Source organism: Urocitellus parryii, chromosome 6 (genome assembly GCF_045843805.1).
Source record: "Urocitellus parryii isolate mUroPar1 chromosome 6, mUroPar1.hap1, whole genome shotgun sequence".
Lineage (NCBI taxonomy): Eukaryota > Metazoa > Chordata > Mammalia > Rodentia > Sciuridae > Urocitellus > Urocitellus parryii.
In genome coordinates, this window is record NC_135536.1 from 154524274 (window position 1) to 154537725 (window position 13452).

Consider the following 13452-nt stretch of genomic DNA (forward strand, 5'->3'; position numbering starts at 1 on the left):
TGTTAAATATCTCTAGCAATTAGAGAAATGCAAATCAAAACTACTCTATGATCTTATCTTACTCCAGTCAGAATGGCAGCTATTAAGAATACAAACAACAATAAGTGTTGGTGAGGATGTGGGGGAAAAGGCACTCATACATTGCTGGTGGGACTGCAAATTGATACAACCACTATGGAAAGCAATATGGAGATTTCTTGGAAAACTTGGAATGGAACCACCATTTGATCCAGCTTTCCCACTCCTCAATTTATACCCAAAGGACTTAAAAACAGTATACTATAGTGACACAGCCACACCAATGTTTATAGTAGCACAATTCACAATTGATAAATTGTGGAACTAACCTAGATGCCCTCCAACGGATGAACGGATAAAGAAACTGTGATATAAATACACAATGGAATATTACTCAGCATTAAAAGAGAATAAATCACGGCATTTGCAGGTAAATGGATGGAGTTGGAGAATATCATGCTAAGCAAAGTAAGCCAATCCACAAAAACCAAAAGCCAGATGTTTCTCTTATAAATGGATGCTGATCCATAATGGGGGTGGGGGGTTGGAGGAACTTGGATTGAGCAAAGGGGAGGGTCAGGAGAGGACATGGATAGAGGAAAGATGGTGGAATGAGATGGACATCATTACCCTAGGTACATGTATGACTGCAAATATGGTGCAATGCTACATCATGTACAATCAGAGAAATAAAAAATTGTGCTCTATATGTGTAATATGAATTGTAATGCACTCTACTGTCATATATACCTAATTAAAATCTAAAAAGGAAATTGTGGTATATATACACAATGGGACATCACTCAGCATTGAAAAAGAATAAAATCATGGCATTTGCAGGTAAATGGATGGAGTTGGAGCATATAATGCTAAGTGAAGTAAGCCAATCCCTAAAAAAACCCAAAGGTCTAATGTTTTCTCTGATATGTGGATGCTGATCCATAATGGAGTGGCAGGGGAAGCATGGGAGAAATGGAGGAACTTTTTAGGGCAAAGGGGAGGGAGGGGATGGGGGTAGAAAAGATGGTAAAATGAGATGAACATCATTACCCTAAGTACATGTATGAAGATACGGAATGGTGTGACTCTACTTTGTGTACAACCAGAGAAATGAAAAATTGTGCTCTATATGTGTACTATGAATTGAAATGCATTCTACTGCCATGCATAACAAATTAAAATAAATAAATAAATTTTTTAAAAATTAACAAAAAGAATAAAACTAACAAATCTTTAGTGAGTCTGACCAAGAAAGCAAAAATTCACATTACCAGAATCAGACACAGAACTGAGTACATTACTGCCAACCTTCCAGAAACAAAAAGAATTATTTAAAAAATTATTATAAATAATCATACATCAAAAAATTAGATAAAATCCAGGCCCAGATGGTTCTGAATTTTAACAAACATGCAAAGGAATAAATTCATACCAATTCTTCACAAACTCTTTTAACACTTCTGAACTCTCTCTTTTTTTTGGTACCGGAGACTCAACCCAGGGGTACTTTACACTGAGCCATATCCCCAGCCCTTTTTATATTTGGACACAGTCTCACTAAGTTGCTTAGGGCCTCCTTAAGTTACTGAAGCTGGCTTTGAACTTGTGATCCTCCTGCCTCAGCCTACAGAGCTGCTGGAATTATAGGCAGGCACCACCACACCTGGATTTCTAAATCATTTTAAGTCTTCTATTACTCTGATACAAAACCAGAAAAAGGCATAACAAAAGTAGATAAGAAAGAATTATAGACATATCTTCTATGAATATGAATACAAAAATCCTTGACAAAATACTAGCAATTCAAAGACAGCAATATATAAAAGAATTATACACCAAGACCAAGTGGGATTTATCCCAAGTATACAAAGTTGGTTTAATATCCAAAATGAAATTAATGCAATACAGCACACTAGTAAAATATAAGGAAAAAATGACATAATCATCTCAATACACATAGAAAAAAGTATTTGATAAAATCTAATACTCTTTCATGATTGAAAAGAAAAACCACTCAGCAATGTATGTGAAGCTCCTCAATAGAAAGGGCATCTAACCCAAAACCCTCAGTTAACATCATACTTAATGGTAATCTGGATGCTTTATTTTTAAGACCTGGAACAAGACAAGGATGCCTGGTCTTGCTACTCCTAGTCCACATTCTAGTAAGGTAAATGGGCAAGAAAAAGAAATAAAAGGCATCCATGTTGGAAAGGAAATAAAAATATACTTGCAGATGATATGATTTTTGTCTACGGAAAATCCTAAAGTCCACTGGAAAACTTTCAGAACCAATTTGAATTCAACAAGGTTGTAGGAAATAAGATCAATATATAAAAATCAACTGAATTTCTATAAATTTGCAGTGAACATTCAAAAAAATTCTATTCACAATAATATTCAAAGAAAGGAGGAAAAATTTTAACAAAAAAAATGCAAACCCTATATTCTAGAAAGTACAAAACATTGTTGAATTAAATCAAAGAAGTTCTAAATAAAGGGAAAATATCCTACATTTATGAACACAAGACTCTATATTAAGATCGAAATGCTCCCCAAACTGATTCACAAATTTAATGAACTCCTTATTAGAATCTCCCTGACTTTTCTATAGAAACTGACAAACTCATTTTAAAATTCAAATAGAATTGCAAGGGAAAGAGAATAGTTAATATAATCCTAAAAAAGAAGAAAAAAATAAAAAGATTTCTATCTCCTGACTTCAAAACTTACTACAAAGTGACCATAAATCAAAACAGTGTGGCACAAGGTTAAACATATAGATCATTGCAGTACAATTTAGAGTCCAGAAATAAACCAATATCCCTTTGGTCAAATGACTTCTTATAAAGGTATCAAGACCATTGAATAGGGGAAAAAACAGTCTTTTCAAGAAATGGTGTGGGACAATAAGCCACATGCAAAAGAATAAAGTTGAACCCTTATCCCATGAACCGAAATTTAAGAGCCATACTACTATAAAACTCTTAGATGAAAACTTTGTTACCTTAGATTTGGCAATGGATTTTTAGATATGTCACCAAAAGCCTAAACAGTAAAAGAAAAAATATATTAACTGACTTCATCACCAAAATTTAAAAGGTGGAAAGCCAACTCACAGAAGGGGAGAAAACACTGCAAATCATATATCCAGAAAGGGTCTTACATACAGAAGGAAACAAATATTCTCTCTCACCCAGTCCATTCCTCAAAAGAAAGAAAAGAAAAAGAAACAAATGGAATAAGCATATAAAAAGATGTTACATATCATTAGTCATCAGGGAATTGTAAGTCAAACTACAACATATCATTTCACACACTCACTAGGAAGGCTAGAATCAAAATGTCAGTTAACAAGTGTCTGCAAGAGCATGACAGTTCTCTGGTGGCCTTAGACCAAATATTCTACTCCCAAACCACCTGCTCTGCCAAAGTAACTGCAGAATGCATGTACTGGGAATGCAATGTCCTAAAACAGGAAAGAACTGGCTGAAACTGCCAAGGCTTTCCCGGTCCCTCCCTGGGAATGGAACATCTTGAGATAGTGAGAACTGACAGGGACAGTCTGGGCTTTGTTCCTCTTTTCCCCCAGAAGCCAGATGCCAAAGTTTTTTTGCACAGTGAGTCACATCACCCCAGAGGTATATAACCCAGGTTGTCTGCCTTTAGGTGGTCCCTCAGCTGCACTGAATGTAGGGCAGCTGAGATTTCATTTGCCCTAGGCAGTTTTCTTGAGTCTTGGCGAATCATCCCACAATGAATCAACATCAAAATTTAAGCCTCTCTTGTACCTTAATGCCTGTCTGTAAATAATAAATCTGCTTCATGTGACTTATTATATAGGATGTTCTATTTCACCAGACTCAAGTAAGCTGGTAACCACTACACAGTATAACTGCTGCACACCAAGAATGTGGAAAAATTGGAACCTTTATATACTGTTGGAAGGAATGAATGTGAAATGGTGCAACCATTTTGAAAAATAGTCTGAAAGTTCTTCTGATGATTGAACACAGACTTTCCACATGACCCAGGAAATCTACTCTTAGGTATATATACACAATGAAATGGAACCATGCCCATAATTGTGGCACATAATTTAAACAACATCTAGAAGGTAATTTATAACACTCCACAGAAAGAGAAGTAAAGTCTGAAATCAATGACCTCAGCTTGAAAACCAAACTAAATCCAAAGTGAATATAACAAGGAATAAAAATAACACTAGAAGTCAAAGAAATAAAAAAACAGGAAAAAAATAAAGAAAAATTGACAAAACAAAAACTAGTTATTTGAGAAACAGTCTAGTCAAACTGAAAATGGGACAAAAAAGAGAGAAGACAAAATTACCTGAAATGATGCTCAGTATCCCCTGTCATTGGGGAAATGCAAGTTTAAAACCACAATAAGGGCTGGGATTGTGGCTTAACAGTAGAATACTCACCTAGCACATTCGAGGACCTGGGTTCAATCCTCAGCACCACATAAAAATAAATAAATAAAATAAAACCACAATAAGCTAACACCATACTGGAATATCTAAAACTAGAAACAGCAACTGTTACACCCAGGAAGTAAAGGAACTGGAACTTCCATGTGCTGTTCATGTCAAAGTAAAATGGCATAACCAATCTGGAAAAAGAGTCTGGTAGGTTTTTAAATAATCATATATCTACTATACAATTCAATTATTTCACTCTTAGTTTTTCCTCCCCTAAGGAAACAAAAGCACATGTCTACACGAAGACTTGTATGCAGATATTCACAAATAGATATTTGCCTATAAAAATAGACAAACTGGAAACAATAAATGCTCATCAATCGAAAAATAAATAATCAAAATGTGGTATATTCACAGCCTAGAATACTATCCAAAAATAAAAAGAAATGAACTACTGATACATGTAACAACATGAGCAAATCTCAAAATACTTAATGCTACATGAAAGTGAGTAAACCAGGTAAAAAAGAGTACATGCTATATACCACTTATACAAAATTTTAGAAAATGAAAACTTATCTGTGTAAGGTCAGAAAACAAATCAATGATTGACAAAAAATGGGCCACAAGGAGGGTAGAGAGGAATCACAGAGGAACAGAAGGAATGTTTTAGAGATGATGTTTGCTGTCTTGATTGTGGTTATGATTTCATGTATACATAGATTATACTAAATTGTATATACACTTTAACATGTATTTATTTTATGTCAATTATACTTCAATAAAGCTGCAAAAGGAGGAAAGGGGAGAGCTATAGAAGGAGAGTCAGAAGAGGAAAAATCTGATTAGGAGGACCAATATCCAGAGTTTGGTAAGGGACATTAAAGGTCTAGAAATAATCAAAGAACATTCCCTAAAACTGAAGAACACAAGACTCCAGACTCAAAGATTTTTCCAAATACTGATCAAAATGAATTTAAATTTTAAATGAAATCTGTACCTAGGTACATAATCATGAAAGTTTAAAATTCAGAAAATGGCAGGTGCGGTAGTGCACACCTACAGTCCCAACTACTTGGGAGGCTGAGGCAGGAGAATTGCTTGAACCCTCCAGTTCCAGGCCAACCTGGACAACAGAGAGACACCATCTAAAATAAATAAATTAATTAAGTAGCAGGGTGCAGTGCAGCAGGTCTGTAATCCCAGCAATTTGGGAGCTGAGGCAAGACATCGAAAGTTCAAGGCCAACTTCAGCAATTTAGCAAGATCCTAGGTGATTTGGACCCTGTCTCAAAAAAAAAAAAAAAAAGAGCTGGGGATGTAGCTTAATAGTAGAGCATCCCTGGTTTCAATCCCCAGTACCCCTGCCACCCCCCTACCCCCCCACCCCCGCCAAAAAACTCAAATCATATAAAATTCAGAAAGAAAAATTGATCAAAAGAGAATGAAAGCTGAAGTGCACAAAAATTAAGAACATGGCTTTCCTGGTTTTCACACACTGGCTCTGACATCTATTAGTTGAGTGATCTTAAATATGTTACTCATGGGCTGGGGATGTGGCTCAAGAGGTAACCCGCTTGCCTGGCATGCGTGCCGCCCAGGTTCGATCCTCAGCACCACATACAAGCGAAGATGTTGTGTCCGCCAAATACTAAAAAATAAATATTAAAATTCTCTCTCCCTCTCTCTCACTCTTTAAAAAGAAAAGAAAATTTAAATATGTTACTCATCCCTTCTATTTCCATTTTCTTACCCTTGTTATAGGTAGTAGCAGTAGTCATGTAGTTGTTACAAGGATCTAACAAGTTAATATCTAGAAAGTGCTCAGAATAGTACCTGGTATATGGTAAATGCTACATAAGCGTTGGTTAAATAAATAAAAATCACTTTAACATTGAATTTGTTATCAGCGATACTGAGTGACAAAAGAATAATGCTTTTAAAGTTTTGAGGAAAACTAGTTTCCAAACTTGAACTCTATACCCAGCTTATGATCATTCACATGTATGGGATAGAATGGAGATATGTGGGGCACTACATTGACAGAAAAACCACATCCTAAACAGCTTTTCCTAAGAATCAATTGAGAATAAAAACCAAGGAAGGATTTAATCCAACAAAAAGAGATAATCTAGAAAACAGTACCTTCCACTGAAAATTTCAGGAAGCAGCTTTCCAGCAAGCCTATAGAAAAACTAATGTGAAAGCAACAGAAATAAACCTCCAAACTTCTTTTCCAAAAAAAAAGGATTTGAGTGAAAGCAAAAAACAAAAGAACTTTTGGGTGAAAAAGATGTAAAGTGGAAAAAAAGAAAGGCAGCACTATGAAAAAGACAAAAGGAGCATAAAAACAGAATCACAGTACACAACGTGAATCTGCAGTGACAACAATCAATGATACAATCAGATCTCTCAGCTTTTAGAAACAAACTTTTATAGCTAAAGTCAAAAATGAAAAAGTGCTGCTGACAAACTTGAAATACTAATCTTAGAAACCAATAACTCAAGGGATACTTTACAAAGGCGATGGACGTTTTGTTTTTAAGATGTATTACCTGAAGTTACAAAGTTTGCCAACAAAAGAAATAAAGATAGTGCTTTACTACACTAGGAGGATGGGAAGGGGGGCTGAATAAGTAACTAAATCCTCTCCTACCCTTGGCCAGAACTAATTAGAAATAGCTAAAACTGAAAAATTAAGTATAAACAAACTGAGATAGTTACACGTCTGCCTCGGGAGAGGACAGGATGAGAAACATAGAACAAGGAACTGTTTTGTTTTTGTTGTTTTAGCCCACCGGAATGTAAAATCTGATAAAAGTTTTACAAAGGGAACAAGCATTTAGTTTAGCAGTTTCTCTTTTGGGGGTGGGGGGGAAACAAACACAAGAAATACTGGGAATGTCACCAAAACAAGGCTTTTAGTTTCTACCGGGTTAGAAGCTAAGAAAGTAAAAATCAAGATCTCAGCAATATAAGGAAAAGAAATTCACAGCAACAGGCAGGTGCTGACTTCAAAAACCAGGAACGGGAGGAGACAACCGTGACCCTGAACCTTCCCAGTCCATAAATTCTAAATAAGAGTACAAAATCGAACTCGCACAGAATCGCTAAACACAGAACTCAAGAAAGGCCCAGAATCTATCGACATATTAACAAACTAACAACAACAACAAAAAAAAATGTGTTGTTCGAGTGCATCTAAGAATCTTGAAAATGTCAACAAGCAAGCTGTCCAGTAGCAGACACACACCGAGAAAGCGGCACTTATAAGACCTCTGTCTCCTCCTAGACCTTTCTCACATGCTTCTTTTCGCCTAAGATTTAACAACAGAAACAAATGGCCTCTGTCGGATAGTAAATAACAAGAAGATCACTGACAGAATTACTTTAAAGGTTGTTAAAAGCAAGAATCGGCATCCGCGCAACCCTTACCAATGGCAAGCGTGGCTCAACAGCTTTTGAGCCTGTAGAGCCTCCACAGAGACCCAAAATGCGCGGTCCCGGGAGGAAACAAAGCCGTGGGCGGAGCCTTCCGGTGCCGGGAAAAGCGGACAGGGGAGGAGCGGCCCTCCCGCGAGTTCTGACCCAGCTCCGCCCCCGCCCCTCTCGGGCTGTTCCCAGGGATCCCGAGTCCCTGAGCCCGCGACCAACCGCGCGTCAGACAGCGGCTGCCCGCGGAGCTGGCAGGGTGGCACGAGCTCCGGAGGGCTGCTCCCGGCCAGGCGGCTGGATCCGCGGGCCGCGGCCTAGAGAAACCAAGTCTTCGGGTTCCACCGCGGAGGCCGCTTGGCGCCTGCTCACCTTCTCTTCCACGCAGTTGACAATGATGGAAGGGTACTTTCGGCTGAGCCAGCGGAAGAACGCTGGGACTCCCATAGCAGCAGCGCACCTGGAGTCAGCGGCTGGGCCAGCGGACCAGCGTAACCAGAGAGACAGGAGCGGCAGCCGCGGGCACCGGCACTTCCTCCCACGTGCGCGCCGGGACCGGAAGTGACGTCACTGCGTCGCGCCGAGGAAGACGGGAAGGGGACTCAGCTAGGTGAAGGAGCTGACAGGCTCTCTTGGTAATGGCGGTTTTGGAAGGCCGGATTCGGTGGCGGACGAGATGGTGTGAAGATTGCGGCTAGCTTTGCTTCTCGAGCTTGTTCTTGGTGTTCGCTGCCCGGGAACGCGAGGTCTAGCTCCTCTGAATTGCGGGGTTTCTTGGTAATGCCTTTGCTTTGGCTCCGTGGGGATCTCACTTCCCCTGACCTGGGTTCCACTGGGACTGCATCCCCGCGCTCTGCAGTCCTCCGGAGGACCTCTTCCTTGCACTTTTGGTCTTCTTTGTAAAAGCATGCCTTACTTTTATCCTCCTTTTTAATTCGTCTCAATCTAGAGTTGAGTCAAAGCATTTAAACTCTCATTTCCATTTCGTGGTTTCTTTAGCTTTGTGCCCACAGTACATCTCCGGACTATAGAAAGGAGCATTTTAAAGAACTTCACAATAATTATGACTGGTCTTCATAAATAACTCACTTTAAATAGGTATAGAATCTAGCCAGGATACAGTATCCAATACAGCCTTCCAGCTACACTTACATATATTAAAAGTTGCTAATATCACTCTCTAGTGTTTATTGAGCCCTTGCGTTGGCTAAGGGACTGTCCCATTTAATCATCGTTTGAGCCTTCTCAGGATACCATTAGCATCCTGTGTAACATGTATTGGAAAGTCAAGTTGTAGGGGGGTTAAATCACTTGTTTGTTCACACAGTTTGTGAATGATCGCTTAATCTCCTGTCCTTGTCCTATGATACTTTTATCCCTTGTTTTCTGATGACTTCATGTATATTTTTTTCCCCAACATGTGAAAGGAGAGGTTCTGGAAGAGGAGGTATTTATGTCCATTTGCTCAAGCCTGGAAGTCTCTCTCCCCTGAATCCTCCCTTGGCTTGACAAATCACACTCAATCCTAAAGGCTCACCTCAAGAGGCATCAATGGAAGTATTTCTCTGTGCTATCTGGCAAGCAATCATTGTCCCCTCCTCTGTGGTCTGTTGGACACTTTGTTTAAACTGCTGGTATGGAACTTGGAGAAATGGTTATCTTGTGTTTTACTCAAGGGTAGTGAAAACTACTCCAGAGTACTATGGCTATGGTAAAATTCTTCATTTTACTTGGAAAAGATCCCTCCTCAAGTATTTGGTTTCCCTGAGAAGTGCTTTGTTCTTATAGAACACACACATCATAAGCAGTTGGTACTTGGTCAGGCAGCTGACCAAGTCGTGCCATTTGAAGTTCTTGCCCAGCATTTTTGAATTTTGAGTTATAAAGAATGTAAGACAGCCCCTTCCAGCTGGTCAAAAGCTGTAAAATAAGAATTGGACTTGTTACCAGTAGGTTTAAGTCCCAGGTGCCAGTGGTTTTTGAGGACTTGCTAAATCCCTGTCTTTTAGCAGTATGACTGGTAAGTTTCCTTTGATTCCATGAGCAAAAAATTTTAAAAAATCTCCTTTTGCTCTAAGCTGGTTTGGACTAAATTCCAATCTCTTGCAAAGGAAAGAGTCTTAACAAACCATTAATCGTATTTGTGGTGTGCACATCCAATTTAACCAGGTGGTAAGATTGAATAGATCCAAAAACTGGAATGTTTAGCACTTAGAAAAAGGGAGGGTAAAAGTTGGAGAGGAGAAGAAACCTAAAAGGTGGCAGGAGTATATGGACCAAGTATTGTGACATCTTCCTCAGCCCGTGTTTCCTGTAAAAGTCTGTCAGATTCAGGCTTGGTATAGGTTTTTTTTCTTATTATAGAAATTAAAAGAAGGGAGAAAACCTGCTATCAGGTCCCCTCTTGCACTGTAAGAGTTCTTTTTTTGTTTCTATTCTTCAATAAAATAAAAGACCCAGAATAGCAAAAGCAATTCTAAGCAGGAAGTGTGAATCAGGCAGTATAGCGATACCAAATTTCAAACTATACTACAGAGCAATAGTAACAAAAACAGCATGGTTCTGGTACCAAAACAGGCGGGTGGACCAATGGTACAGAATAGAGGACACAGAGACTAATCCACAAAGTTACAACTATCTTATATTTGATAAAGGGGCTAAAAGCATGCAATGGAGGAAGGATAGCATCTTCAACAAATGGTGCTGGGAAAACTGGAGATCCATATGCAACAAAATGAAACTGAATCCCTTTCTCTTGCCATGCACAAAAGTTAATTCAAAATGGATCAAGGAGCTTGATATCAAATCAGAGACTGTGCGCCTGATAGAAGAAAAAGTTGGCTCCGATCTACATATTGTGGGGTCGGGCTCCAAATTTCTTAATAGGACACCCATAGCACAAGAGTTAATAACAAAAATCAACAAATGGGACTTACTCAAACTAAAAAGTTTTTTCTCAGCAAAAGAAACAATAAGAGAGGTAAATAGGGAGCCTACATCCTGGGAACAAATTTTCACTCCTCACACTTCAGATAGAGCCCTAATATCCAGAGTATACAAAGAACTCAAAAAATTAAACAATAAGATAACAAATAACCCGATCAACAAATGGGTCAAGGACCTGGACAGACACTTCTCAGAGGAGGACATACAATCAGTCAACAAGTACATGAAAAAATGCTCACCATCTCTAGCAGTCAGAGAAATGCAAATCAAAACCACCCTAAGATACCATCTCACTCCAGTAAGATTGGCAGCCATTATGAAGTCAAACAACAACAAGTGCTGGTGAGGATGTGGGGAAAAGGGTACACTTGTACATTGCTGGTGGGACTGCAAATTGGTGCGGCCAATTTGGAAAGCAGTATGGAGATTCCTTGGAAAGCTGGGAATGGAACCACCATTTGACCCAGCTATTCCCCTTCTTGGACTATTCCCTAAAGACCTTAAAAGAGCGTGCTATAGGGACACTGCTACAACAATGTTCATAGCAGCACAATTCACAATAGCTAGACTGGAACCAACCTAGATGCCCTTCAATAGATGAATGGATAAAAAAATGTGGCATTTTTACACAATGGAGTATTACTCTGCACTAAAAAATGACAAAATCATGGAATTTGCAGGGAAATGGATGGCACTAGAGCAGATTATGCTAAGTGAAGCTAGCCAATCCCTAAAAAGCAAATGCCAAATGTCATCTTTGATATAAGGAGAGCAACTAAGAACAGAATAGAGAGGAAGAACATGAGAAGAAGATCACCACTAAACAGGGATGAAAGGGGGGAGGGAAAGAGAGAGAGAAGGGAAATTGCATGGTAAAGGAAGGAGACCCTCATTGTTATACAGAATTACCTATAAGAGGAAGTGAGGGGAAAGGGGAAAAAAACGAGAGAAATGAATTACAGTAGATGGGGTAGGGAGAGAAGATGGGAGGGGAGGGAAGGGGAGGGGAGGGGGGATAGTAGAGGATAGGAAAGGCAGCAGAATACAACATACACTAGTATGGCAGTAGGTAAAAAAGTGGATATGTAACCGATATGAATCTGCAATATGTATATAGGGTAAAATGGGGAGTTCATAATCCGCTTGAATCAAATGTATGAAATATGATATGTCAAGAACTTTGTAATGTTTTGAACAACTAATAATAATAAAAAAAGAGAGACAAAAAAAAAAAAGTTCAAAGCCAGCCTCATCAACTTCGCCAGGCTCTGAGCAACTTAGCAAGACCATGTCTCAAAATAAAAAATAAAATGGGCTGGGGATATGACTCAGTAGTAAGTGCCCCTGGGTTCAATTTTTGGCACACACAAAAAAGATTTAATTGACAGAGTAGAGCAAGGGGGTTGAGGAGTGGGGCGAACAGGGAAAGGGAAGGAACTGGGAAATGAAATTGATCAAATTATGTGCATGAATGAATGTATGCATGAATGTGGCATAATGAATCCCAGAATTGTATATATAATGCTCCAATGAAAATATCTTGTTGAAGGTGGGCATAGTGGCATATACTTATAATCCCAGCTCCTCAGGAGGATAAAGCAAGAAGATTGCAAGTTTGAGGCCAGCCTGTGAAATTTGTGTGGAAAGAAACTGTAGAGACTTTTGAGTCAGGGATATATCTTTTTATTTATCTTATCGTGAGCTTTTGGTGTATTCTCAGTATTTTTACTGAATTGAATTTTTAGAGAAGTGGTATTCAAAGTATGTTCCAGACATTCTTTTGGGGGGCCCATGAGGTCAAAACTATTTTCATAATACTTTTAGGTTGTTACTTTCCCTTTTCACTCATTCTTCGAGAGAGTATGTTAAAATTTTTCAGAGGCTCTGTGACATTTGATATTGCAACAAGTTGAATTGGAAGCAGATTGACTATCTAGTTGTGTTCTATCAAGCCAGATATGAACAAGCTTTCCAAAAATGTAAAACAACTTCAATCTTTTCGCTAATATTTTTTTGTTTCAGAAAGTGCAGTTATTTGCATAGAAATATCACTTATAATAATATGTTATGAATCTCTAATTGTTATTTGTCTGTGCTATTATTAAAGGGACCAACAAATTAGTGGAGTTTTTTATTTGTGTTTTGTTTTGTGGTGGTAGCACTGGATGTTGAATCCATTCATGCTTGCTAAGCACATGCTTTATCACTGAGCTACACCCCCAGCCTTTAAATTAGTATTTTTAAATTTTCTCAGGTTTGATTTCTAGAATGGTAAATATTAATAGTTCTAATCCACTAAATAAAAGCTCCTTGTGATCTTCAATAATTTTTAAGAGTATAAAGGAATTTTGAGACCAAAAAATTCAAGAGCCTATTTTAGAACATTAAGCTAGAAATAGAATCTATAAGTTTCTGTTCCTAGAACCCATCCAAAGCTAATTTTCAAATCTCTAGGATTTGATACATTGAGACCGCAAATGCTCCTTACTACCTGAAACCTTCTGCAATAATTATCAGGAAATGTAATTCACAAATACAAATGAACATAGCATTGGTAAGCAAAGAGGCTTTATATTTAGCTCAAAAATGCAGATAACTAAAAGACTTTGTTATAC

The 13452-nt window shown here is 38.4% G+C and overlaps 1 protein-coding gene across 2 annotated transcripts in view; it reads right to left on the bottom strand.

The window, feature by feature from the left end:
• The window catches only part of Xrn2 (5'-3' exoribonuclease 2), a 75477-nt gene extending 64331 nt beyond the window's left edge, over positions 1 to 11146 (bottom strand). The window contains exon 1 of one of the 2 annotated variants that reach the window (XM_026393029.2): positions 8264 to 11146. In XM_026393029.2, the coding sequence (XP_026248814.2) occupies positions 8264 to 8338 (75 nt within the window). In that variant the 5' untranslated portion in view covers positions 8339 to 11146. Of the gene's footprint in view, positions 1 to 7894; positions 7976 to 8263 lie in introns of those variants that run through there. The other variant, XM_077799697.1, reaches the window with a different exon arrangement.
• Positions 11147 to 13452: the final 2306 nt, after the last annotated feature.